The sequence below is a fragment of the Balaenoptera borealis genome (assembly GCF_965194805.1).
Source record: "Balaenoptera borealis genome assembly, chromosome: 5".
Taxonomy (NCBI): Eukaryota; Metazoa; Chordata; class Mammalia; order Artiodactyla; family Balaenopteridae; genus Balaenoptera; species Balaenoptera borealis.
The window spans coordinates 56,529,907-56,556,218 of record NC_138862.1 but is presented as its reverse complement, the minus strand read 5'-3'; the positions used below and the strand labels follow the sequence as shown (position 1 = coordinate 56,556,218).

Sequence of the window (26,312 nt, the reverse complement as noted above, 5' to 3'; positions counted from 1 at the left end):
TACCTTTTTTATCCATACTGGATTGGAAGTCACCACTTATTTTTTACTGTTAAGAAACACAGGAGCCCAAGCTTTAGGGGCAGCTAGATATGTTTACAAGTTTCTCTCCTGAAAGCTCAGTTCACTTGATTTTTAAAATGAAGGTAACAACTCACACTTGCGAGGTTGCTAGGTTGAAAAAAGTAGTGTATGTAAAACAATTATGTTAGGAAAGTGATAGGCACTCAGCCAAGAGTAACTGCTATAATTTCTACTATGTTTTGTCTCTATCTTTTTTTTCTTCACTGAGCTGATATGTAATTACCAAGCACTTATTAGCCATTTCAAAGCTGTGTGGCTTTGGGAATTTAATTAATCTCTCTAGCCTTAGTCAGGTTTATTGAACATATAGGTTTATTAACATACAGTGAAATTCACCCATTTTAATGTATAATCCTTTGAGTTTTGATAAATGCATGCAGCCATGTAACTACCATCACAAGAGCTAGAACTTCCATCGCTCCAGAAAATTCCTTCTTGCCTCTTTGTAGTTAACTCCTTTCCCCTCCTCAACTCCTGAAAACCAAAGATCTGTTTTCTGTTCCAATAGTTTCGTCTTTTCCAGGATGTCTTATAAATGGAATGAGTCTGGGTTCTTTAATTTAGTATAAGGCATTTGAGGTTGACTCATATTTTTGAATGTATCACCAGTTTGTTCCTTTTTATTGATGAACAGTAGTATTCCATTGTGTGGATATACCATGTTTGTTTATCCATTGAGGGGGAGCAGAATATGCCACCCCAGAATGTGGCTTTGGCATATGGATTATTTTGAGCTGAAGACAAGCAGGCACCAGCAGATTCAGAACGAGCTTTTTACCTTCCATTTAACTGCCTCAAAGAATTTAGATAGAGGACCTATACTAGGAAGAAAGCTATTACTAGAGATAATATTTTATATAAGAAAGACTTATTAACAGGACTTCCCCAGCAGTCCAATGGTTAAGACTCCACGCTCTCAATACAGGGGGCACAGGTTTGATCCCTGGTCAGGGAACTAAGATCCTGCATGACACATGACATGGTCAAAAAAAAAAAGACTTATCTACATGGCAGAGCAAACATTTGTTTACCAAACATTTGCTCTTCTCATCTTCCTGAGAATTGTCTTCCTCCGCTTTGAAGCCCCAGACCCCTACCCCTTCTCTTTAGCTTGGGATGGTATATATGCCTCAGTTATCTGACTGCCAGGAGTCCACATATTTTTATGGGGCTCCCACACATACAAAATTTGATTTTCTCCTGTTAATTTGTCTCATGTCAATTTAATTATTAGACCAGCCAAACTACCTAGAAAAGAAGAGTTTTCTGCTCCTACACCATTCACCAGTTGAAGGATATTTGGTTATTTCTGGGTTTTGGTGATTATAAATAAGCCCTCTATAAACCGTCATATATACAGTTTCTTGTGTGAACATTCAAGTTTCACTCATTTGGGGGTAAATATCTAAGGAGGGAGATTGCTGAGTCATATATTAAGTATGTTTAGCTTTACAAGAAGCTCTCACACAGTTTTCCAAAATGGTGGTGACATATTGCATTCTCACCAGAAACGTATGCTATCCTCATCAACACTTGATATGATCAGACTTTAATTTTAGCTATTCTAATAGGTGTATAGTGGTATCTTAATTGTGGTATTAATTTACCCTCCATATAGCTTCTTGATGGAATGGCTGTTAAAGTATTTTGTTCTTTATTTTGGCAGTGGGGTTGGGGGGGATTGTTTTCTTATTATTGAGTTTGAGGATTTCTTTATATGTAAATTTAGAATCAGCATGTCACCTTTTGCAGCAAAAATCCTGTAGGGATTTTGATGAGTTTTCTGGGTCAGTGAGTAATGGGAAAAGCAGCTTGTTGCAGGTCCAACAGGAGAGACTAACTCTAGAAAAATGATATTTGGTATTGTGTTGTAATGTGTTAGGGATGGTTATGTTTCTTGCAAGAAGAATGCATTTAAGTATGTTCCTCTGTAAGAAAATATCTAGCCTTAAGTAGAATGCAGTGTGTAAGGAGTTCTGCAAAGTAGCAGAAGGCAATAATGGAATGCAGGTGGGTTGTATGTAGTGTGGAAGGTATTAGGAAATGAAGATAACAGTCAACTGTGTTAAATTCTAAGACTTCATTGCCCTAGATGGTTAATATAACTCAACTACAATCTAATGCAATGATCTGACCCTGTGAGTGGGGGCTATAGAAACAAAAAAGATGACACACATGTATGTTGGGCAAAGTGTTAATGACCCGCAAAGATTAAGTAAGTAAGAAGTCTAAGACCTAGGTTTGAGACCAGATGTGCTATTTTAGTAGATGGTTGATATTGAGTATCTGTTACCTAAATAGCAGTGATCATAATATTTATCTCACAGGATTTTAAGAATTAATGAGATAATATATATAATATACTTCATAAATTGACAGTCTATGCAAATGCTATTTATGACTATTTTATTAAACTCTTTCTTAGCTTCTGTTCTTCAATGTTAAGTTGCCCCAAATAGAATACTTCCCTAGCCGACCAGTCTGCTTCCTATGGATGGGCTATCTTGAACACTTTGTGTAGCTGGTGCCAACAACATAATTTGAGTAGTGATAGCAAGGTTAGTAAATTGGGAATCTGTGCTGCTCAGAACAAAGATGGGAAGGTGAATCCTTTTATTAACTTTTATTTCCCTCTTACTCTCTCCAGAAAAAATAAACAATTTATGAGAGATTGTGTAAACATGCATTTTTTTTTTTCATCAAAAATACTAGTACTTGTATTACTGGTTATGAAAGTGAAATGTCTACGATGTCATCATCAGCCATGCAGCTAGAGATCTGCCCTTGTTCTAACAGCAAAGTACAAAATAAGTTGTAAATCAAAAAAAGTATTTGCACTGCATTTGTTTAAAATTAGTACAAGAAAAGTCAATCCATTCTTTCTGATGAGTTGTAGGCTTGTGTATTAAGGGCTAAAGAGAAACTTCGGAACACTAGTACTTTCTGTTGGGCTGATTTATTTATTTATGGCTGCATTGGGTCTTCGTTTCTGTGCGAGGGCTTTCTCTTGTTGCGGCAAGTGGGGGCCCCTCTTCATCGCGGTGCGCGGGCCTCTCACTATCGCGGCCTCTCTTGTTGCGGAGCACAGGCTCCAGACGCGCAGGCTCAGTAATTGTGGCTCACGGGCCTAGCCGCTCCGCGGCATGTGGGATCTTCCCAGACCAGGGCGCGAACCCGTGTCCCCTGCATTGGCAGGCAGATTCTCAACCACTGCGCCACCAGGGAAGCCCTGCATTTTTTTTTTAAAGTCACCTGTTGGGAAGACATTAATGCTACAAAATCATAATTCTTACATTGAATCATTTTGCCTAATTTTGGTATAAGGCAAGGCCAGAGAAAGCAGACAGATAGAGAAGGGGAGGATATTATTCTTAGTGTCTGCTACCATACATTACTCTCTCCATACTCTATTTTGAACTATTGAGATAAATAATGTTCATCTTTTAAAAAATGGTAGTAATACCTTACTTTTGAACACTGATCATGAGAACTGTTTGCAGAATATGCTCACCTCAGCAGAAATGGTCCAGAAATTGTCACATCTGAGAGGAGACCAGATATTATCCAGATATTTTCCAGATACAACCGGAAGAAAAAAAAAAAATATATATATATATATACCTCAACTAAAACCAACCCCTCCCCCAAAAAAAAGAGAGAGAGAGAGAGCAAGAGAGAGAGAGACCTGATATTAGCTAGTCTAGCAATGCCTCCGCGCAGACCTAAAAGAGGGAAAAAGATTGCCTCGGTCACTACCCTTGACATGGCTAAAAGATAAATAACTCAGACAAAGGGACTGTACAACTATTACATTCAAGAAAAGGTTCAAGATCAGACAACCCTACTGTAGTTGCCCTAGCTATTTTTACTGCCACTTCTGAGTCCTGGACCCAGAAAGTCTCTGGTAAGACTGATAATAGTGCTGGTCAGGAAGAGGTAAGAAGCTCAATTTTAAATAGCTTCGAATGGAAATAAAGTGATGGAACAAGCCACTTACCATTTAACACTCCATAGGTTGGGAAATATTTTTCCGTAAAGCTTCTCTCCATTTGCGGCAGCTCACTTACTACGGGCAGATGTCAACGTTTTTCCTGAATTGATTTCTAAGCCAAGTGATTTGGCCCCTGTTCTTTTCCCATCATTGAGTGTAAATATAATTTCAGAGGGAAGAATAAAGTGTTGATGTGCTCAGAAAAGGAATGCCCCAACCTAAGTATACTCTATTTCTCTTCCCTTTCTTCAAGGCATTCAAGCAAAGGGAGTATAGCATTATGGTGTGGTGATCATGCAAATGTGCCTTTCAACTCTGTACTGCAGGTCACTGGCCCCATCTTTAACACCACTGCTGTGAAGTTCACACCTATGCTGTAACTCCCATCTGCTCCTCCCAGCCACTAAGTGTAGCAGGGATTCTAAAGCAGGGGCATTCTTATGGCTTAGACTCAATGACTCTTCATCAGCCTTGCTGAAACTTTCTTAGAACTGCATTGCAGTTCAAGACTCTTCCTACCCATACTCCCTTTCTTCTCCTTCACAGGGGTCAGACGTACATCATGGTCTGACAACTCTCCCAGCCTTCCAGCTCCCTTCTTACTTTCATTTGCAGTTATTTTCCATACCAAATCTCTTGCATACCTAATCCCTTCTTCCCATCTGCTTCTTGGAACACATGAACAAATACATACTGTGCCAGGAGCAGTCAGGGAAAACCAGGTAATAAGATGAGATTCTGGAACTGGCTCACTGACCTGCTGGTGAACACAAAAGGAGAACATTCTGAGTGCTATATGGGGGATGGATAATCCCTGGCCCACAATGGTGGTCCAATTGCTGAAGATTTTCCTGGAGGTGATCTGGGAAAATGTCCTTGTAGAGGGGAATGCCCTCACAAATGCAGTAATTGAGGCATTTGGAAAATATAGGTGTAAAAGGAACTACAAAGTTAGGGGAGTTGGCTGGTTACTTGTAAGTCATATTAATGTCCATCAATAAGATAATGAGAAACTGAGGGCCGTTAACAAGCATTGGAAGATGAAGTATGAGATGTGAGAGCCAAACAGCCCCTAGTAATTTACAGAGGCCCACATCTCCTGCTGTTAGATGAATGGACACAGCAAACAGAAGCTCTAATAGAGAAAGTCGCAGAGCTACAGAGACTTAAAATTTTAGACGAGGCAGGTCTATTATGCTAAAGTCAGCAACCTGATTGGGAAAATCTTGGACCCTGAAACATCAGGTGGGGGTACGGGAGTGGGTGCCCCTGAGAGTGTCGGCTCTGTAGAGCCCTGTGAATTCTCAGACTTTGCAGAGCTGGTCCGTGGTTCCCTAGTAAGAACTAACACTACCTGTATGCCGGAGGATGCTGCACGGGCCCCTCCCCCGAAAGGTAAGAGTGACAGGTGCTCCTCTCAGAAATCCCTCCAAACTCCTCTCCCAGCTACTAGGCCAATAACTGAGAATTACATTCCAGCATAACCCAGCTGAGGAAGTGATGGGCCTGGCAAGGGAGGACAGAGAATATCCACCAAATGATCCGGAGACATTAGCCAGCATGTTGTGGCAGGAGCTAGGGAAATAATTCTTGTGTTAGGTTTTAAAAGCAACTGACCAAAAGGACTGGAATACAACATTAGATAAGAAAGAATTTATTGTCTTGGAGGGATATTTTCTCTTTGCACGGGATTCAATATCCTAGCCAGGATCCCAGGAGATGGGACAAAGTCACTGCTAGGATGATTCTTAGAGGCCCAGGGGAAGTGACAGCCAACACTGAGCAAAGAATAAATGCCCAAGCTGCCCTGGCAGAGGGTAGAGGAGGGAATAAAGAAGCTGAGGAAAGTGAATCTGCAGGGATGGACAAGTTATGCGAGGCCAGAAACCTGCCAGAGAATGTTCCTCAGGAGGGCCCAGCATTCACCAAGGCCATCAGGAACATGCTGGAGAAGGGAGCACCAGTATTGCTGAGACAAGGCTGATGGTAGGTGAGGCAGTCACAGAGTTGGGCTTGTTAATGTCATTCTGGGGATTATGGTCCCTGAAGAAAATGAGTCATATGGTGGCACTTAGCCAGCAGAAACCAGGAGGCTGCAATTACCAGGAGGGTTGGAGGGCAGCCAAGGGGGCTTGATTCACAGGAGGCTGTGGAGATGGTTAGAAGCGCATGACAGCTAGGGGCAAAGTAGATGGGCAGCCAGCAAGGATGCTTCTTCTTCTTCTTCTTCTTTTTTTTTTTAATGTGGAAGTAAACAATTACTTGTATTTAAAATTTTTCCAGTTTTATTGAGATATAATTGACATATAACATTGTACAAGTTTGAGGTATACAACATAATGATTTAATACATTATCTACTGTGAAAAAGGATGCTTCTTAACAGCTACAATCAAAGTCAAGGATAGAGGAGCAGGAGGCTGAGGGCAGTCATTCTAGGAAAAAGTCACCATCTCTTGCTCAGCTCCCAGACCTGAGCTGATTTTCAGATCCAGGACCCACTAGGAGATGAGATGGCTGGCTTCCTGTGAAGAAGGACCCTGTAACCACCATAACAAGTATTTCTTATAATTATTCCCCCTGTCTTTCTCCAAAGGGATATATAGGCATTTAACCATGTGACTGTACACCGGAAAAGAGAAATGAGACACTTTAAAGACTATTGGACACAGGATCTGAATTGACTTTGATACCCAAATTATCATCATGACCCCCTTTTTGTTAGGGTGGGGGCTTAATGGAGCCCCGTAATAGCTGAGTCCTGGCTAAAGTCTAGCTCCGGAAGGCCCACTGTTTTTATGAAGACACCCAGGGATCATTTTCTCAGTCTCTGAATGTATAATTGGAATTGATATACTTGACAGATGAAGTAACCACCACATTGGGTCCTTGGCCTGTGGGATAAGAGCTATCACAGTGGGAACGCCAATTCTAAACCTCTAAAACTGCTTCCTGTGACTTCCCTGGTGGTCCAGTGGTTAAGACTCCGCACTTCCACTGCAAGGGGAGCAGGTTCGATCCCTGGTCGGAGAAATAAGATCCTGCATGCCACTGCAAGATCCTGCAGTGTGGCCAATAAATAAATAAATAAATGGAGTAATTTAATTAAAAATAAATAAATAAAACTGCTTCCTATTTCACCCTGGTGCGCACAGCACAGACACTATATTCCCTAGTTATGAAACTCAACTTGAGATAACATACATCAAGCATCATCAAGAATGGGGTAGGAGGGCTTCCCTGGTGGCGCAGTGGTTAAGAATCCATCTGCCAATGCAGGGGACACTGGTTCAATCCCTGGTCCAAGAAGATCCCGCATGCTGCAAAGCAACTAAGCCCACGCGCCACAACTACTGAAGCCCCCTCACCTAGAGCCCGTGCTCCACAACAAGAAAAGCCACCTCAATGAGAAGCCCGTGCACTGCAATGAAGAGTAGCCCCCGCTCGCTGGAACTAGAGAAAGCCCACGCACAGCAACAAAAAACCAACACAGCCAAAATAAATAAATAAGAAAAAAGAATGGGTTGGGGATTTCCCTGATCCGCCCTCCAATGCAGGGGACACGGGTTAGATCCCCAGTCGGGAAACTAAGATCCCACATGTCACGGGGCAACTAAGCCTGCGCACTCTGGCGCCCTCACGCCGCCGCAAGGAAGAGCCCGCGGGCTGTGACTAAGACCTGATGCAGACAAAAAAAAACCAAAAAAACACAGAATGGGTTGAATCTGAAAAAGAATGTGTGTGTGTGTGTGTGTGTGTGTGTGTGTGTGTGTGTGTATAAAACTGAATCATTTTGCTGTACACCTGAAACTAACACAACATTGTAAATCAACTATACTTCAATTAAAAAAAAAAGGATAGGTTGGCTGGGAGGTAATATGGTCAGTGAGAGATTTCAATAACAGGTTAGAGATGCTTTAGACAAGAAATAAGGCAATGGCAGTAGAATTATAGGAGAGGCAAAATCAAGCGAGATGTGTACATGTTTGACTCCACAGGACTTTGACCTACTGGAGTTTAAGGAGAAGGGGTGTTTTAAGTAGTTGTTACGTTTCTGCCTTTAGATGACTGGGTGGATGATAGCACATCTCAAGAAGAAATACCGAAGGAGGTGAAAGTTGGTAAGGATGTCACTGAGTTTACTTCTTACTATGTTTGAAGTGCATAGCCCGATATGCCAAAACTTGGGTCAGTAAGGCAGGCAAAAAGACTGGGCTAGAAATACATATATGGGAGTCGTCAGCATGTAGGTGGAGGTTGAAATTGGAAAAATGGATGAAGCTGCTCTAGAAAAGCACGAAGCATGATCAAGAGTAGAGAACTGCAACCTCATGGGACATCAGTGTTTTAGTAGTTAGGTGGGGAAAAGGAGACAGAAAAACCATTAGCCCAGAATGGAAAGGAACTAGACAGAATAAAAAGATATGTTCAAAAAGTTGAACTGTGAAAGAAGGAAGAGAGAATAGTAGTTAAATAAAATGATAGTGTCAAAAGAGCTGTGTGGGGCTTCCCTGGTGGCGCAGTGGTTGAGAGTCTGCCTGCCAATGCAGGGGACACGGGTTCGAGCCCTGGTCTGGGAAGATCCCACATGCCGCGGAGCAACTAGGCCCGTGAGCCACAATTACTGAGCCTGCGCGTCTGGAGCCTGTGCTCCGCAACAAGAGAGGCCCACGCACCGCGATGAAGAGTGGCCCCCACTTGCTGCAACTAGAGAAAGCCCACGCACAGAAACGAAGACCCAACACAGCCATAAATAAATAAATAAATAAAATTAAAAGCTTAAAAAAAAAAAGATAGATGATAGAAGACAGATGGATAGATAGATATAACAAATGATAGATATAGATGGATATAGATAGATATGATAGAGATGATATAGAGACAGATGATGGATTGATAAAAAAAAGCTGTGTGTTTTAAGTAGGATGAAGTTAAAAATGTTTGTGTGCTAGTAGGGTAAGACTTGTAAAGAGTGAGAGGTGGAAAACTCAGGAAGGAACAAATGATAGGCACGTAGGAGGGAGTAACCTCAGTTTACTTTTCTTGGCCTGAGTCCCCTTCCTTCCTCACCCACAATCCTTATACAGTGGCAATTGCTCGGGGTCCAAAAGTCCTTGGCACCAGTCTTCAGCCACCTCAAGAGGACAACATGAATTAAGCTTTCCAACTCCAGCATGTTTCACATACATTCCATCTGTCTCATAGGAAACAGATCTTGATGAAAATGCAATATGCATTCAATATGGAAAGAGGAGGATGAGAAAAGACTTGGTTTGACTGGCCAAGGTCACTTGCTGGGGGGGCCTAAATTTGCAACTATTATTGGAGAATCTACAGCCAAATCAACTCCCTGTCCATTCATCAAAAATTGTCCTTCCCACCTCACCTCCCCTGACTGCCATGCTCTGTCCTAACCACATCTTCTGAGTCATACAGAACAGAGGATAGACCTTACTTGTCTGGATTCTGAATTTAAGATTCTCCTAATTGTGACTGTTGCTTCATGATAGAGAAGAGATATTTTTTTCAGAAAAAAAAAAAAGCAAAAATGCTCATTTATTCTCCATCAGAAGACGAAGATCTGTAACTACCGCTCTAAAGTAGAAATGAATTTTCAGTAGTCCTTGGAAGTGGGAATTTCTTGAAATGAAGGTTGTGGCAAAGTTGGGAACATCTTTCAGAGTGCATCTTTTATTTTCCTCCTCAGAAAACTGAAGAACTCAGTAGCTGTCCCTTCCACCTGAGAGTGATACCGAACCATAATTTCCAAACTGTTTCTCAGCACCTGAGGGTTCTGTGGGGTGTCTTATGGTTTTTTATTTTTCAACCAGAGTTGCTCCACTTTCATCTGTTACATATTGGTGCTCCATAAACATTTACTATTACAGAGCATGTTCCTTTGATTTTAAAAAAAAAAGAAAAACTTTTGAAAAACATTTATCTAAACAAAAAAATACAACATATTTAAATATTTAACTTACAATATAGTAAATAAAATATATTTGAAATAGGTAATGCATTTTTATTTCAGAACTATTCTCTATTATTGGAATTATTAGAATCCAAGTCTCCATAAACAAATTTTTTTCTTTTTAAAATCTCTACCCTACAGTCTAGGTTATTTTTTATAGCTTAACATCCATATAGTGGCTGCTTTTCAGCTTTGAGGTATATACTGAGCCCTAAACTGAAATTGGCATAATATGATTTGAGTCCTTTGTTGTGCCTAATTAAGAGCCTTCTCTAAACCAGGCACTGAGCTGAGCATGGGGAGAATAAAGATGAGTCTGAGAACTTCACAATGTCACAGTCTGACAGGAGAGAGTCAGGTCAGTCCGTTATCAGCATTTACAGCATATGCATTAGCGCAGCAGCACAGAGAGGACCATCTACTCAAAAGGGAGTTGGTGGCATGGTGTGGGGGGCAGGGAATAGAGGCTGATGCAGAATGAATAACCAGCATCGATTGAGCCTCTGTTCTGAGCCAGATACAGTGCAATGCTCTAGGTTAGACCATTGCTCTCTGGAGCCTGCTGTCTAACTGGGGAGATGAAGTTAAACAATCAAAATTTCAACAGATTTAAAGAAATTCTATGAAGAAAAAGAGTAAGAGACTAACAGGAGTCAACTCTTTTAGGGTCACTACAAGAAATTGGCATTTACACTTAAAGAACAGGATAGAATGCTAATTATAGCTACAATGGCAATAGTATTACAATATACAGATGTATCAAATTAACATGTACACTTTAAATTTACACAATGTTATATGTCAGATATACTTGAATTAAAAATCAGTTTAAAGAATGAGGAGTCAAATGAGTGAAGAGAAAGGGAAAGAGTGTTCTTAAAAAAAAAAAAGAAAAGGAAAAAGAAGTTCCTGAATCTGATCAAGCCCATTTACAATAAATGCAGAGGATAGAAGACTAGCTTGAAGTGGAAGTACAAATGAAATTAGCAAAACCTAGATATAAAACTACAGGAAATTCACACAGTTCTTTAAGCAATAACAAGAACAAAAACAAAATTTGTGAGGAAAATAAAAGATGGAGGGAGAATTTACAGATTAAAGAAAATTGAAGGGGGGAATTCCCTGGCAGTCCAGTGATTAGGACTCCGTGCTCTCCCTGACTAGGGCCCGGGGTTAGATCCCTGGTCTGGTCAGGGAACTAATATCCCATGTGCAGCATGGACAAAAAAAAAAAAAAAAAAAGAAAATTTAAGGCACATATCCCTTTTTAAAAAAATTTTTATTGGAGTATAGTTGATTTAAAATGTTGTGTTAGTTTCTGTTGTACAGCAGAGTGAATCAGTTATACATATATATATCCACTCTTTTTTGTTTTGTTTTTTGGTCATGCTGCGCAGCTTTCGGGATCTTAGTTCCACTACCAGGAATTGAACTCGTGCCCCCTGCAGTGGAAGTGCTGAGTCCTAACCACGGGACTGCCAGGGAATTCCCATATCCATTGTTTTTTAGATCCTTTTCCCATATAGGTCATTACAGAGTTTTGAGAAGCGTGCCCTGTGCTATACGGTAGGTCCTTATCTATTTTATATTAAGGCACATATCTAATCACAGTGTGTAGCCCTTATCTGGATCCTGATTCCAACAGATTGTTAAAACAAGAAAATGAGAGTATGAGATAATTGCATATTTAAATACTGCTGGATATTTAAACAGACTGAATAGTGTGATAATATTAAAAAATTATTTTTAGATAAGAAAAAGATATTGTAAATATAGTTAGAAAAAGTCTTTTTTTTCCCCAAATTTATGAATGAAAGCTATGAAGTCTGGTATTTCTTTTAAAATAACCCAAGGGAGGGGGAATAGGTGGTGGTTTAGATGAAAACAGATTGGCTGGGAGTCAATAGTTGTCAAAGCTGGATGATGGATCCATGAGGGCTGGTGATATTACTGTCTTCTTTTATTATTTTTTCTTTTTTTTCAGCTTTATTGAGGTATAATTGACAAATAAAATTCTAAGATGTTTAAAGTGTACATTGTGATGATTTGATATAGGTATACACTATGAACTGAAAGTTTGAACTTTCCCGTAATATAATATTTTCAAAAAGCAGAGGGGAAAACCCAAGAAAATAAATAAGATAATTATATTGTAATAAACGCTAAGAAAAGAAATATGGCAATGAATGGTCTTCCCACCTGAAGTCCCATCCTAACCTAAGGCACTGGAATCAATCTGTTCAGGTTACCAGGTCAACTCCCTTCTAAATCATCCAGAAAAAACCTGTAAGTTAGGGCCACACCCAAGTGGGGAGATGGAGTGTTTTCTTGGCTGAATCTCTATGGGCCAATTCAGTTTCCATCTTGGAAGGGAGGAGCCAGGATTCCAAGCATTATCTGCCTAATCCAAAACCATTTGGTCACACCCTGATCTAGCCAATGTTTACAGACTTATAGGTGCATAAGAACAACCCTGAGGGCTGGTTGAAGCACAGATTTCTGGGTCCTGCCCTTAAGGATCTGATTCTGAAGGTCTGGGGTGGTGTCTCATAGTTTAATTTTCCAACCAGCTCTTCAGCAAACTGAGGCAGAGCCCTTGTACTTTTTGAATATAATATAGTATTTAAGTTAAACTGACCCCGGCTCCCTGGGTCCTGAGACTGATGGACCAGACCATTTACCTAGGGGAAGAGAAAGCCCATTGTGAGACCAACAAATGTCAGAGTTGCCATACTGTTTGTGAATATTTTCCTTTACAAACTCTGGCTCCTTAGAGTGACCTATGAAAACATCTGTGACTTTTCCAGCCTCATGTCTCATCACATCCTGCCCCCAACATTATCCCCCAGCAATTCCCAAGTTTTTGCAGTTCCTTCTCCTGCATTTATTAGTACATCACTTGCCTTAGAGTTTTGGCTCCTGCTGTTCTTATTCTGAATAGCCAAACCTTTCCCTTCTACTCAGCTCGCCATTATTGCAGGCTTAAAATCTGTGTTTAGAGCTAGATCCAGGAGAGCTCATGTTATCCAGTCCCTACAATCTAAATCTAATCTCCCAGTGAGTGACACACCCATGGACATAAATCAGTTATAAAATACCTTTGAACTTCTATTCCCTCCACAAAGCATCATTCAATCTATCACCAATATTGTTTACAAAGATTGTTTATTTGTTTGTAACTTGTCAACATGTGTTTGTCATTTTCAATTTTCACCTAAGTCTCACCTTAAAGGAATAAAAACCAAAAATTTTTTAAAAAATCAGGAGTGATATTAATTACCCAATAACTTAACTCTAGCCTAACAGACAAGCCTGGGTATAAAACTGATGAAATGATCACACTGTCAGATAACAAGGGAGGGGGAAAAAGAGGAGGAAGGAAAACAGCTCTTCTGGAAAACAGGAAGTAGGAGACATTTGCTTATAAAAGGAGAAATTGGACTAGAAACCTCAGGCTAAGAGGTTTAAATTGCAGATATCCTTAACATCGCCGGCTCTGCCTTTCTCTGAGAGTTCCTTGGAATGGCACACCCAAATTATGAGAAGGTAAGTTTGGTTTGAATTTCATTTATTTTCCCACAGATTCACTTTTTAAAGCCTTTCTAGAGCTCACTTATATTTCCCTCTTTCTGTATGTAAGAAATCGCTATCTGAGAATCTCCCCCCTTTGCAAGCAAATTATTACTTTTCTTTCATGTGATTGCGGTGTACAACTTGGGTGAAAGTAAAAAAGGAGAAACTAAATATTTCTGTTCCTAGTTCAAAGTAAGATATTTATTTTGTAGAAAGACATGTTGTAGCTGGGCAAGATAAAACGGTAAAGAAATGGAGAGCTGCCGTAAAAAGAAAGTGAAAAGGGTAACGTGGATAAGGTCAGAAAGTGACGTGACTAGTTGGTTTCTTGCCCCCAGGAGTAAGAAGCAAACCTACTCCCAATGGCCTTGGTACCAAAGGGTTTCCTGACTAGGCTTGGGTACTCCTGGACTAGAGGAGAAAATAAATTGAGTAGGTTTCATAGGTATTTGCAGGGGCCACTATACCGGGCTAGAGAACTGAATTGGCCAGTATGAAGTATATGATTATGGGCAAGTCATATAGCTGCTTACCTCTTGAGTGGAGTGATACTCTCCCAACAATGTCCTTTTTTTTAAAAAGCTGACCAGTGAAGTGTTTCCTGGAGTGCTTTGAAAAAGTGGTGTACAAATGCAAAATCCCTTTTGCAAGCTGAAGTGCAGAGCAAGGGGAAGTCTTTGAAGAGATTTAAACCGGGGGCGGAGGGGCGGGCGGAGCGGCGCGGGGCGGGTCGGGGTGGGACGGGCGTGACCGCATCGGATCCACTTAGCTGTTCAGAGAAAAGAATATTACAATCGAGCTGGAATGGAGTTTATTCATCCTTGGATTGGAGAGGAAAAGCTAGAAACTTAAGCATATGTGACTCGATGTTATTGGTCATCTAATTTCTGAGCCTCAGTTGCCTAATTTCTAAAATATGAAAACTAATAAATTACTACAAGTATGTTATAGGATTAAATGAGAAATACAAAAAGCTCCTAGCACAGTGCATGTGGACTGTACAAAACCAGTAAATATCAGTTCCTTCCTACCTATCCACTTTATCTTTCATTCATGAAATTGTTAAAAGAACACTGAGTGTCCACTCTGTGCTGGGCACTGTGTAAGCCCTGCGATAGCAATGGAGAGTTTAAGACAGATACATTTGCTCCCCTCAGGTCGTGGGGCTGAAACAAGGTTGGTATGGCTGAAGCTCAGAAAGCTCAGGGCTCTGAAGCTGGAAAGGCAGGCAGGGGCCCGGCTGTTCAAGAATTTATAGGCTACACCAGGGAGTTTTGTCTTTTAACTGAAGTATTTTAAACAAGCAAGAGAGCAGTCTGCAGAAAGGAGCCAGAATGGATTGGAATAACAGGAGATTACTACTCCTGCTGGTGAGGGTTGATGATAACTTGAATCACACAACAGAAGATGAAAAGGCAGAAACACCTTCTACACAGATTTAGGAGATAAAATGAAAGTATTTGGTGTTTTAACTGATGGAGAGGAAGGCCATGAAGGAAATGGTTTCCCCAAACCCAAGATCTATGCTTTAATTTCCTCTTATCATCCACATGTAAATCTGCTTTTGCGCATTTCCTCATTGTTTTTCTCATCTAATAAAGGGCCTATGAATCAATATCAAATTCAGGGAATCTCAGTCTTTCCATCCAGCTATTGGCTTCTCTTATTCATTAGTTGTGCCATGAAAGTAAACATTTTAGTTGTACAGCATTAAATGAGAATCAGTGATGATTGGCCCTTGCTTTTCCAGAATTTCTTTGAAGAGGTCTTAGGTGAAGAAAATATGGTTCTTACATTGATTCCAGTTAATGAGGAAATTGTTGAAGACCATCAAACGGAACCAAGTGTTTCTTCAACTTCAGAAGTCAAAGTGGAGTCACTGAGTCCAGACGATCAAGGTATGAGAACAACAGGGTGAGCGCAGTTTGCTGCTCCTCCAGCTCTGGAAGCCCAGGAAAAGTAAGATTCTTCTTCCCCTGTCCTTTAACTATGCAACACACAGCTTAAATCTCACCTTGATCATCTGTGGTAGGAGATTTCTCAAACTCTCATACTGCTCATTTGCTAAGCACCATTACTGTCTTGCTTTTAAAAAGACACAAAAACTAGGCATGTGGAGTGCTTTGGACAGAGCATGACCTCATGGGGCAGCTAGATGTGAGCTCAAATTCCCAACCCATGAAGCTCAATCTTCTTTCCATTTTTACATACTTCTTATGAAAACCAAATCATTCCGAGCTTTTTTCTTTTTCTTTTATTTCGAGCTCTTTTGAGATATAATTGACACATAAAACATGGTGTAATTTTAAGGTGTACAGGGTGATGATTGATGTACATATATATTGCAAAATGATTACCAAAATAAGGTTAATTAACACATCCATCACCTCACACAGTTACCTTTTCCCCCACTGTGGTGAGAACATTTTAAGATTTACTCTCTTCTCAATTTTTAAGCATACATTATAGTATTAACTGTAGTCACCATGCTATACATTAGATCCCTAGAACTTACTCATAACTGAAAATTTGTACCCTTTGATCAACATCTTCCCATTTCCCCTACTCCCAATTCCTGGCAACCACCAATCTACTCTCCGTTCCTGAGTTCAGCCTTTTTAGATTCCACATATAAGATCAGATGGTATTTGGGAGACTAAATCATTTTGAAAAGCATCTAGTCTTTTGCTTGGTGAGCAATTACTGATCAAATATCTAGTGGCTCTTAATATCATGACCCTTTGTATCAGGGCTTCATATGAAGGCATTGAATAAGTATTTTTAGAATGATTTTATTTTAGGGGCAAATAACGAGGACTTCCAGATAAAGTAGACAGTGATAAGTTAAGCTAAGCAAAGTGATGTGAGACAAGGTACATTTTCTCTGTAGAGACAACTGAGGCAGGTTGACAGAATGGAGGACCATTGTTGGATGGGGTGGTTTTAATTATTTCTGTAGGGACAGATATTTTGTGCTCCAACATCTAGACATTTTGGAGGAGCAATCCAATATAATGTTCTATCCAGGTGGTTGTTTATGGCTGCAAAAAGCAGGTTGCTATATGTAGTGTAAATAAAGTGGAATTTAGAATTTGAAAATGTGTATTTGAGTCCCAGGTCTGCCATTTTAATGGTGGTGTGATCTTGGGCAAGTCCTTTAACTCCTGAATCTATTACCTTATTTGTAAGATGAGGAAAAATAGTTGATATGTATATGTACAAATTGGGTTATGAGAAATAAGTGAGAACTTCATAAAATTTTAAAGAATCTACAAATATTACATTATTACTACTTTGGTTCTCTTCTTAGTTCATCCTCCTCAAACAGATGAACAGCTCAAAGCTTGCCCAAAATCTAGTTGTAGTAAACCAATTTATCCCTTGCCAACCATATTGCCTCCAATTAACAACGTGAGTCGGGACACTTTGCGGAAATGGTGCCAACAACTTAATTTGAGTACCGATGGTCAGGTGAGTGCACTGGTGGGAATCTCTGGTGCTTGGAACAAGTATGGGAGCTCTGCCAGCTTTTAATTTTTTAAATTAATTTTAAATCAACCAACCAATCAATTAATTAATTAATTTTAAATTAATTAATTAATTAATTTTTGGGTCTTCGTTGTGGTGCACGGGCTTCTCACTATGGTGGCTTCTCTTGTTGCGGAGTATGGGCTCTAGGTGCGCAGGCTTCAGTAGTTGTGGCATGTGGGCTTCAGTAGTTGTGGCCCTGGGGCTCTAGAGCACAGGCTCAGTAGTTGTGGTGCAGGGGCTTAGTTGCTCCACGGCATGTGGGAGCTTCCCGGACCAGGGATCGAAACCGTGTCCCCTGCACTGGCAGGCAGATTCTTAACCACTGTGCCACCAGGGAAGTCTGCAGCTTTTAATTTTTATTTCCCTTCTTAATTTCCTTAGAAAATAGAGGTTTATCTGAGACTACAGAAACATGCTTATCCTGAAAAAGATCAGGTGAGTGAGGAGTGTGGTGATTAAGTTCTGATTGTCAATTTTTCCTCCTCTCCACCATCTCTATATGGTGGCAAGGTTTCTCAACCAAGACAATTGACATTTCGGGCCAATTAATTTCTTTTTGTCCTGGGGCTTGTCCTGTGCATTTTAGGATGTTTAGTAGCCTAAATATCCATGGATTCTACCCACAATGTGTCAGTGATCTCCCTCCCCCTATACACAGTTTTGACAATCAAAATTTCTCCCAGTTGAGAACCACTGCTCTGAGGGAACTAACATTCCTAAACCCTTCCCACACTGACATACACAGGTCAATGTATGAAGAATGATCAAATCAACCCAAATGTCCTTGGGGCAGTGACGCTTCACTGCATACTCATCGTGAATTCCATTTGCAGTATATTCCTGAATCATCACGGGAGGCCAGATTGCAGTCATCTCCAGGGAAACACAAGGTGGTGACCAAGAGAGCAAGTGTTCAGAAAAAGAAGATGAGTGAGAATGAGGAAAGGACTAACATGGTTGAAGTGATAACTTCAGCTCAGGCAGCCATGTTGGCAGCATGGTCAAGAATTGCTGCAAGAGCCGTTCAATCTAAGGCTGTAAATTCACGTCCCCTGCCTACCTCTGTTGAGTCCTTTCTGCCGCAAGCTTCCGGTAAGATCAAACTTAAAGAATGGTTACCATGCCAGAGAAAGAAGGCACACTTTTATTAGTCCAATACTGACGTTAGTTAAAGGGAAAGCATTAGTTAAAATATCTGCAGATGGGATGTTAGGTTCATAGAGGGCTTATCTTGTGATTGATAGATAGCCAAGTTTTGCCTGAATGGCTCTCTGAGCCAGGTGGCTGAGTGGGGACACTTTCTCATCACTAAGCACAGATCCCAGGTGGGAAGAAAGCATAACCTGGTAATGTGGTCAGCCACAGCCTGAGGTCTTCCCCTTTCTCTTGGATTGGAAGAATTAATTAAAATGACCATGGTTCAAACCCTCGTCTTACCACTTCCTAGGTATGTGACACTGGCAAGTTACTCAGCGGAAACCCTGGTATCCTGATTTGTAAAATGAAGATTTCAACTATTCTACTTCATAGAATGATTGTGAGGCTTATGAAATACAACTTGGTATCCTAAAAGTAGGCAATAATAATTAAAATATTTGGGGCCCCCGTCCTCTTGAGAAATCTCGAGAATAACTTAGCCCCATCTTTCTCCAATTCCTGCTCCACTCTTTGATATTTCTGTTTTCATTTCCATCAGACCCTACCTCAGGCCAGCACAAAGTCATTCTCTTTTGTGGCTTGAATTCTTTTCCTCTCTCCACCCCATTTCCAGAGGTGTTCTGTATCCTCTTTTTTTTTATTATTAATTAATTAATTTATTTTTGGCTGCGTTGGGTCTTCGTTGCTGCGGGCAGGCGCTCTCTAGTTGCTGCGATCCGGGTCTACTCTTTGTGGCAATGCGCAGGCTTCTCCTTGCGGTGGCTTCTCCTGCTGCAGAGCATGGGCTCTAGGTGTGCGGGCTTCAGTAGTTGTGGTGCACAGGTTTAGTTGCTCCAAGGCACGTGAGATCTTCCTGGACCAGGGATCAAACCAGTGTCCCCGGCATTGACAGGCAGATTCTTAACCGCTGAGCCACCAGGGAAGTCTCTGGATCCTCTTTTATTCAGGACTGACCTGTGTGGTAAGGCACATCGTTCACTACACAAAGAACCCAGCCAACAAAAAGACTGGGAGCTGAAACTGGCCTACTGTCTGCTCCCCCAGCTGTACTCCCTTATGTGAGGAAAAATGGGCACCTTTTACTAATGTTCAAAAGCACTGTCCAGCCACGAAGCTGTCTCTGGAGACCTGCTTCCCCAAAGCTGACACCTCTTTCTAATTTTCATTAATGTGCCATATGAGCTAGCAGCATCCCAGACTTACTCATCCTTTTATTTATTTTCTAATTTTTTTAAAATAAATTTATTTATTTTATTTATTTAATTTTGGCTGCTTTGGTTCTTCGTTGCTGTGCGCGGCTTTCTCTAGATGAGGCAAGCGGGGGCTGCTCTTCGGTGCGGTGAGCGGGCTTCTCGTTGCGGTGGCCTCTATTGTTGCGGAGCACGGGCTCTAGGCACGTGGGTTTCAGTAACTGTGGCACGCAGGCTCAGAAGTTGTGGCTCATGGGCTCTAGAGCGCAGGCTCAGCAGTTGTGGTGCATGAGCTTAGTTGCTCATGTGGGATCTTCTCGGGCCAGGGCTCGAACCCATGTCCCCTGCATTGGCAGGTGGATTCTTAACCACTGTGTCACCAGGGAAGCCCTACTCATCCTTTTAGTTCCTCTTCATTCAGCAGTTATCAAGCACCTACTGGGATCCAGGAGTGTGCCTAGCCACACTCTTTAAATTACTCTTTTAAAATTTATTTTTTTAAATTTATTTTATTGAAGTATAGTTGATTTACAATGTTGTGTTAATTCCTACTGCACTGCAAAGTGATTCAGTTATACATATATGTATACATTCTTTTTCATATTCTATCCCATTATGGTTTATCACAGGATATTGAATATAGCTTCATGTGCTATACAGTAAGGCCTTGTTGTTTATCCATTCTGTGTATAATAGTTTGCATCTGTTAATCTCAAACTCCCAATCCATCCCTCTCACACCTCCTCCCCCTTGGCAACCACAAGTCTGTGCTCTCTATGTCTGTGTGTCTGTTTCTGTTTTGTAGATAAGTTCATTTGTGTCATATTTTAGATTCTACATATAAGTGATATCATATGGTATTTATCTTTCTCTTAATGACTTACTTAGTATGTTAATCTCTAGGTACATCCATGTTGCTGCAAATGGCATTGTTTCATTTTTTTTTATGGCTAATACTCCATTGTGCATATGTGCCACATCTTTTTTATCTGTCAATGGACATATAGGTTGTTTCCATATCTTGACTATTGTAAACAGCTCTGCAATGAACACTGGGGTGCATGTATTCTTTCGAACCATGTTTTTCTCCAGATATATGCCCAGGAGTGGGATTGCTGGATCACACGGTAGCTCTGTTTTTAGTTTTTTAAGGAACTCTGTACTGTTCTCCATAGTGGCTATACCAATTCACTTTCCCACCAACAGTGTAGGAGGGTTCCCCCTTTTCTCCACATCTTCTCCAGCATTTGTTATTTGTAGACTTTTTAATGATGGCCATTCTGTATGGTGTGAGGTGGTACCTCAGTGTAGTTTTGATTTGCATTTCTCTAATAATTAGTGGTATTGAGCATCTTTTCATTTGCCTGTTGGCCACCTGTACGTCTTCTTTGGAGAAATGTCTATTTAGGTATTCTGCCCATTATTTGACTGGGTTGTTTGTTTTTTTGTTATGAACTGTTTGTATATTTTGGAAATTAAGCCTTTGGCGGTCTCGTCATTTGCAAATATTTTCTCCCAGTTCATAAGGTTTTTGTTTGTTTGTTTGTTTATGGTTTTCTTTGCTGTACAAAAGCTTGTAAGTTTGATTAGGTCCCATTTATTTATTTTTGCTTTTATTTTTTTTGCCTTGGGAGACTGACCTAAGAAAACACTGCTACAATTTATGTCAGAGAATGTTTTGCCTATGTTCTCTTATAGTATCATGTCTTATATTTAAGTCTTTAAGCCATTTTGAGTTTATTTTTGTGTATGGTGTATGTGTTCTAACTTCACTGATTTACATTCACCTGTCCAACTTTTCCAACAGCATTTGCCGAAGAGGATGTCTTTTCTCTATTGTATATTCTTGCCTTCTTTGTCAAAGATTAATTGAGCATAGTGTGTGTGTTTATTTCTGGGCTCTCTATTCTGTTCCATTGATCCATATGTCTGTTTTTGTGCCAATACCATGCTGTTTTGATTACTGCAGCTTTGTAGTGTTATCTGAAGTCTGGGAGGGTTATGCCTCCTACTTTGTTCTTTTTCCTCAGGATTGCTTTGACAATTCTGGGTCTTTTATGGTTCAATAAACTGTAGGATTATTTTTTTAGTTCTGTGAAAAGTCATGGGTTATTTGATAGGGATCATGTTAAATCTGTAGATTGCTTTGTGTAGTATGGCCATTTAAATAATATTAATTCTTCCAATCCAAGAGCGTGGTAATCTCTACTCTTATTTTACAGTCTGACTGGGGAGATTTTATAGATATTTAAGCCTACAGTGATTGCTCCTTTCTGTCAATTCCAGACACTTGATATCTATAGGACTTACTACTCTGTTGTCTCTCAAATATCCCATCTCCCCAATTAGATTGTTCCTTAGACTTTTAAAAAAAGATCCTTTTGCCTGTTTTCTATAGTTGAGGCAATACAATGTAATGGTTAGGCAAATTGGCTGTGAATCAGAATACCTAGATCCTTGTTTTGGTTCTGGGAAAATTATGACATTTTAACACTGTAAGCTTCACTTACTTCACCTGTAAATAAGAAAAGTAAATAGAAGGTAAATATTAATAATGTTCTTAAGAATAAATGTATTAATACATGTAAGTCACTTAGCAAAATCCTGGACACAAAGCAAGGTTTCCAAAAGTTAATTGTTATTGTCCTCTGTGCTATGTAGTTTGTGAAGTTAGATTCCAGTGTCTTTTGGTCTACATTTTTCATGCTTCTCAGTCAGTTGATTCAAGAGTGATTCACTGAGGGATTGGATAGGGGTACTGTTACCTGATCATAGCAGTTTATATTTGCTTCTTTTTCCTTGCCTAGGTGTCCGGTGGTGTGTGGTCCATGGCAGACCACTCTTGGCAGACACAGAAGGTTGGGTTCGCTTGCAGTTCCATGCAGGTCAGACCTGGGTGCCTAACACTCCCAGGAGGATGATCTCTCTCTTCATGTTACCTGCCTGCACTTTCCCATCCCCAGACCTAGAAGATAATATGTTATGTCCTGAATGTGCTAAGAGGTAATCCTTAAGTATCTTTCTAAATATGACACCCAGAAGAATAGATGTCTAGATGGGTTTCTGAAAACTTTAGTAGGAGAAGGCAGAGGGCAAACATGCTGTTTTCTTAATTTGCCATATAGATCAGGCAAAAATAGGAAGCAAAAATAATTTAACAGTGGATTAGAACTCAGATAAACGTGGCTTCTTCTTAGCAACCTTAACAAGGTAGCTGACAAGTTAAGACCTTAACTGCCTCAATTTTAGAGAGATCTGTTTTAAGAAAGAAAAAATTAGGTTCTTACCGTATGTCAGATACTTAGCTGGGGATACAAAAATTAGTAAAACAAAACCCATGTAGCATGCTGAGATGAAAATGAGTAAGAGATGCTATGAAACTATCTGGAAAGTACCTATATTGCAGTGACTTAGGGAAACTTCAGAAGGGCTTACATGTACTGAGGAAGAGTTTACCAGTTAGAAAGTAAAAAATTGGGCATTTTGGTAGTTGAAACAGCCCCTACCAATACATGGAAATGGAAGAATGTGACCTGCTTAGAGATTGCAAATAGGCCAATATGATTGAAGCTTATATTGACAAATAAGTCTGGGAAGGAAAGGAGCAGACTATTGAAGGTTTTGTATCTATATTAAAGGTCTCATATTATCCTGTGGGTCATAGTTTCTCAGTCACTTTTGGGACATAGATTTCTTTGAGAAAATAATGATAACACCATCTTCTCCACTCAAGGAAATACACATTGTGCATACACATAAGCAGTGCCTTAGGTTTTATATAGACGTGGAACTCATGAGCACAAAATTCAGCTTTTGGTGATAGAATTGGATGGAGGTGATGCAAGATGGGTGTGAAGTGAAATTAGGTTTTTATTTTTATTTTTTTATAGTTATATATTTTTAAAATATTTATTTATTTATTTATTTATTTGGCTGCCTCAAGTCTTAGCTGCAGCACACAGGCTCTTCATTGTGGCATGCGGGATCTTTCATTGTGGTGCGCGGGCTCTTTGTTGTGGCACGTGGGATTCTTTCTAGCTGTGGCGTGCGGGCTTAGTAGTTAGCACATGGGCTCCAGAGCGTGCAGACTCAGTAGTTGTGGCACGCAGGCTCTAGAGCATGTGGGCTTCATTGCCCCGTGGCATGTGGGATCTTAGTTCCCAGAACAGGGATCGATCCCGCATCCCCTACACTGGAAGGCAGATTCTTAACCACTGGACCACCAGGGAAGTCCTGAGGTTTTTTTGTTTTTTAAGAAAGTAGATTGAAATCTTGTGACAGAGACTAGATTGGAGGGTAAGAGATTACTATAATAATTCTGGAAAGATGTAATTTATGACCTTGGCAAAGAATTTGAAGTGGAATGGGACAAATGTAAGAGTTGCAGGAGTATAGAGAACAGAATGCTATCTTATTAGAGGAAAGGCAGAAGTTCAGTTCAAGGGCAAAGAATGATACATGGGACATGCTTCACATGGGTCTAGTGTTCAGAGAAGTATGGGTTAGAGAGAAACATCTTTGGGAGTCATTAACATGCAAATTGAACATAAGAATATGTAAGAATTAGAAGGGACTGCAGAAAACCTTAAAATAGAATCAGCTTATTGATGGCAGGTGAGGAATGAAGACTGAAAAAGTGCAGTTAGAGGTTGGGAGATAAATGAGAAAAAAAACAATGAGTCAAGAGTTTCAGAAGGAAATAGTTGGTAGTGAGATGGCCGTGTAAGATTATGGTTAATGCAGTGTTGCTGGGAATGTCAATTTGGTACACCATTGGCGGCCTTTTTGAGAGTATGTTGAGAGGGTCGGGTGATAGTTGGAGCAGAGCATGTGAAGAACTAGGAACAGGTCATATTGATGATCTCTACTACCTGGGCTAGAGGAGATAGCAGTTAGTTGAGGCAGTAATATCAAAGGAACTTGTTTGTGTCTTCCCTTCCTTCCTTCCTTCCTTCCTTCCGTCCTCTGTTTCTTCTTTTTAATTTTTAATGGAAATACCAAGAGTGTGTGTGAACAGAGAGGGGATGTGGGGAGAAGCTGTGAGGAGGAAAGGGAGATTATAAAGATAAAGGAAGTAGAACCAATTGTAGTTTAGAGAATAGGAGCCCTGATATTAAGTGGACAATGTTCCTTTGTTTACTACATAAAATCTTTTTACCCACCATCCTTGGGTGGTGGGGCAAACTACTCACAAACTCCAGAAGGGTATTCCTCATTTTACTGGTCATTTTCAAGGGGTTGGTATGTAATGGTCTATCTTATTCTAACCATTTTCCAAAATTTTTTTCTGACTTGCTTTATAGGAATAAGAAAATTATGAAAAAACTAATTGCAATGGGGAAGAGGAAGAAACCTGGTTTGGACATACCAACATCATTGGTTTTAGATGGGCCATGTCTTAATACAAAATAAATGGTTAGCAGAGGGGAAGGGGTGCGGTGTGGGTGAAATGTGTGAAGGGGGGTAATTGTATGGTAATGATGGTAACTAGACTTATATCAGTTTTGTAGTGTACCCAAATATCGAATTACTATGTTGTACACCTGTAACATAACATTATATACCAATTTTACCTCAATATAAAAAAATGTTTGTTAGAATACACCAGTGAAGCCATCTAGTCCTGGACTTTTGTTTGTTGGGAAGTCTTTGATTATGATTCAATCTCCTTACTAGTAATCATGAAAAAAAAAAAAAAGATAAATGATGGAGAGCCCACAGTTAAAGTGACTTGCATCCCAATGATTGCTATGCTCTGTCCTTGCCATCCTCAATGTTGCCTGATGCCTTAAGTACAGATGGGAATGTCTGGATTCTGTACTTAGGTTTACCAGAAAGTGATTGTTACTGCTGCTTCAAGTACTAGCTATATAGAATGTAATTTGGTTTTATTTTAGTTAATAGATTTTTGTTTTTTTAGCAGTTTTAAGCTTTCAGAAAAATTGAGCAGAAAGTACAGAATTCTCAAATACTACCCCTCCTCCCCACCCCATTTCCTCTACTATCAACATCCTGCACCCGAGTGGCACAGTTGTTGAACCTACATTGACCCATCATTGTCACCCAAAGCCCATAGCTTATATTAGGGTTCATTCTTTGTTTGTACAGTCTATGGGTTTTGACCAGTGTATAATGACATACTCATCATTTTAGTGTCATACAAAATAGTTTCACTGTGCTATAAAAATGTTCTGTGCTCCACCTATTTAATACTTTCTCCCCCCCAACTCCAGGCCACTTATCTTCTTCCTGTCGCCATAGCTTTGCCTCTTTACAGAATGTCATACAGTTGGAATCATACAGTAGCCTTTTCAGATTGACTTCTTTCACAACAGAAAATGTATTTAAAATTCTTTCATGTTTTTTCATGGCTGGATTGCCCACTTTTTAATGCTGAATACTCCATTGTTTGGATGTACCATAATTTATCCATTCACATATTGAAGGCCACCTTGGTTGCTTCCAAGTTTTGGCAAGTATGAATAAAGCTGCTATAAACATTTGTGTGCAGGTTTTTGTGTGAGCATACATTTTCAACTCATTTGGATAACTATCAAGGAACATGATTTCTGAATCATAAGAGTATGTTTAGTTTTGTAAGAAACTGCTAAACTATCTTCCAAAATGGCTGTACCGTTTTGCATTCCCACCAGCAATGAATGAGAGTCCCTTCCGCTCTGCATCCTCACTAGCATTTGGGGTTGTCAGTGCTTTGGATTTTGGCCATTCTATCTTATTTATTTTTTTAATAAATTTAATATTTTATTTATTTATTTTTGGCTGCGTTGGGTCTTCGTTGCTGCACACAGGCTTTCTTT

At 40.1% G+C, this 26,312-nt stretch overlaps 1 protein-coding gene across 1 annotated transcript; it reads left to right on the top strand.

Moving 5' to 3' along the window:
- The first annotated feature begins 11,302 nt into the window (after positions 1–11,302).
- DPPA2 (developmental pluripotency associated 2) lies at positions 11,303–25,994 on the top strand. Its single transcript, XM_082394814.1, has 7 exons — positions 11,303–13,588; positions 15,366–15,513; positions 16,926–17,086; positions 17,528–17,581; positions 17,980–18,238; positions 22,302–22,497; positions 24,798–25,994. Exons 1-7 carry the CDS (start codon positions 13,565–13,567, stop codon positions 24,904–24,906), a joined length of 951 nt encoding a protein of 316 aa, XP_082250940.1. The 5' UTR covers positions 11,303–13,564; the 3' UTR covers positions 24,907–25,994.
- The last annotated feature ends 318 nt before the right edge of the window (positions 25,995–26,312 follow it).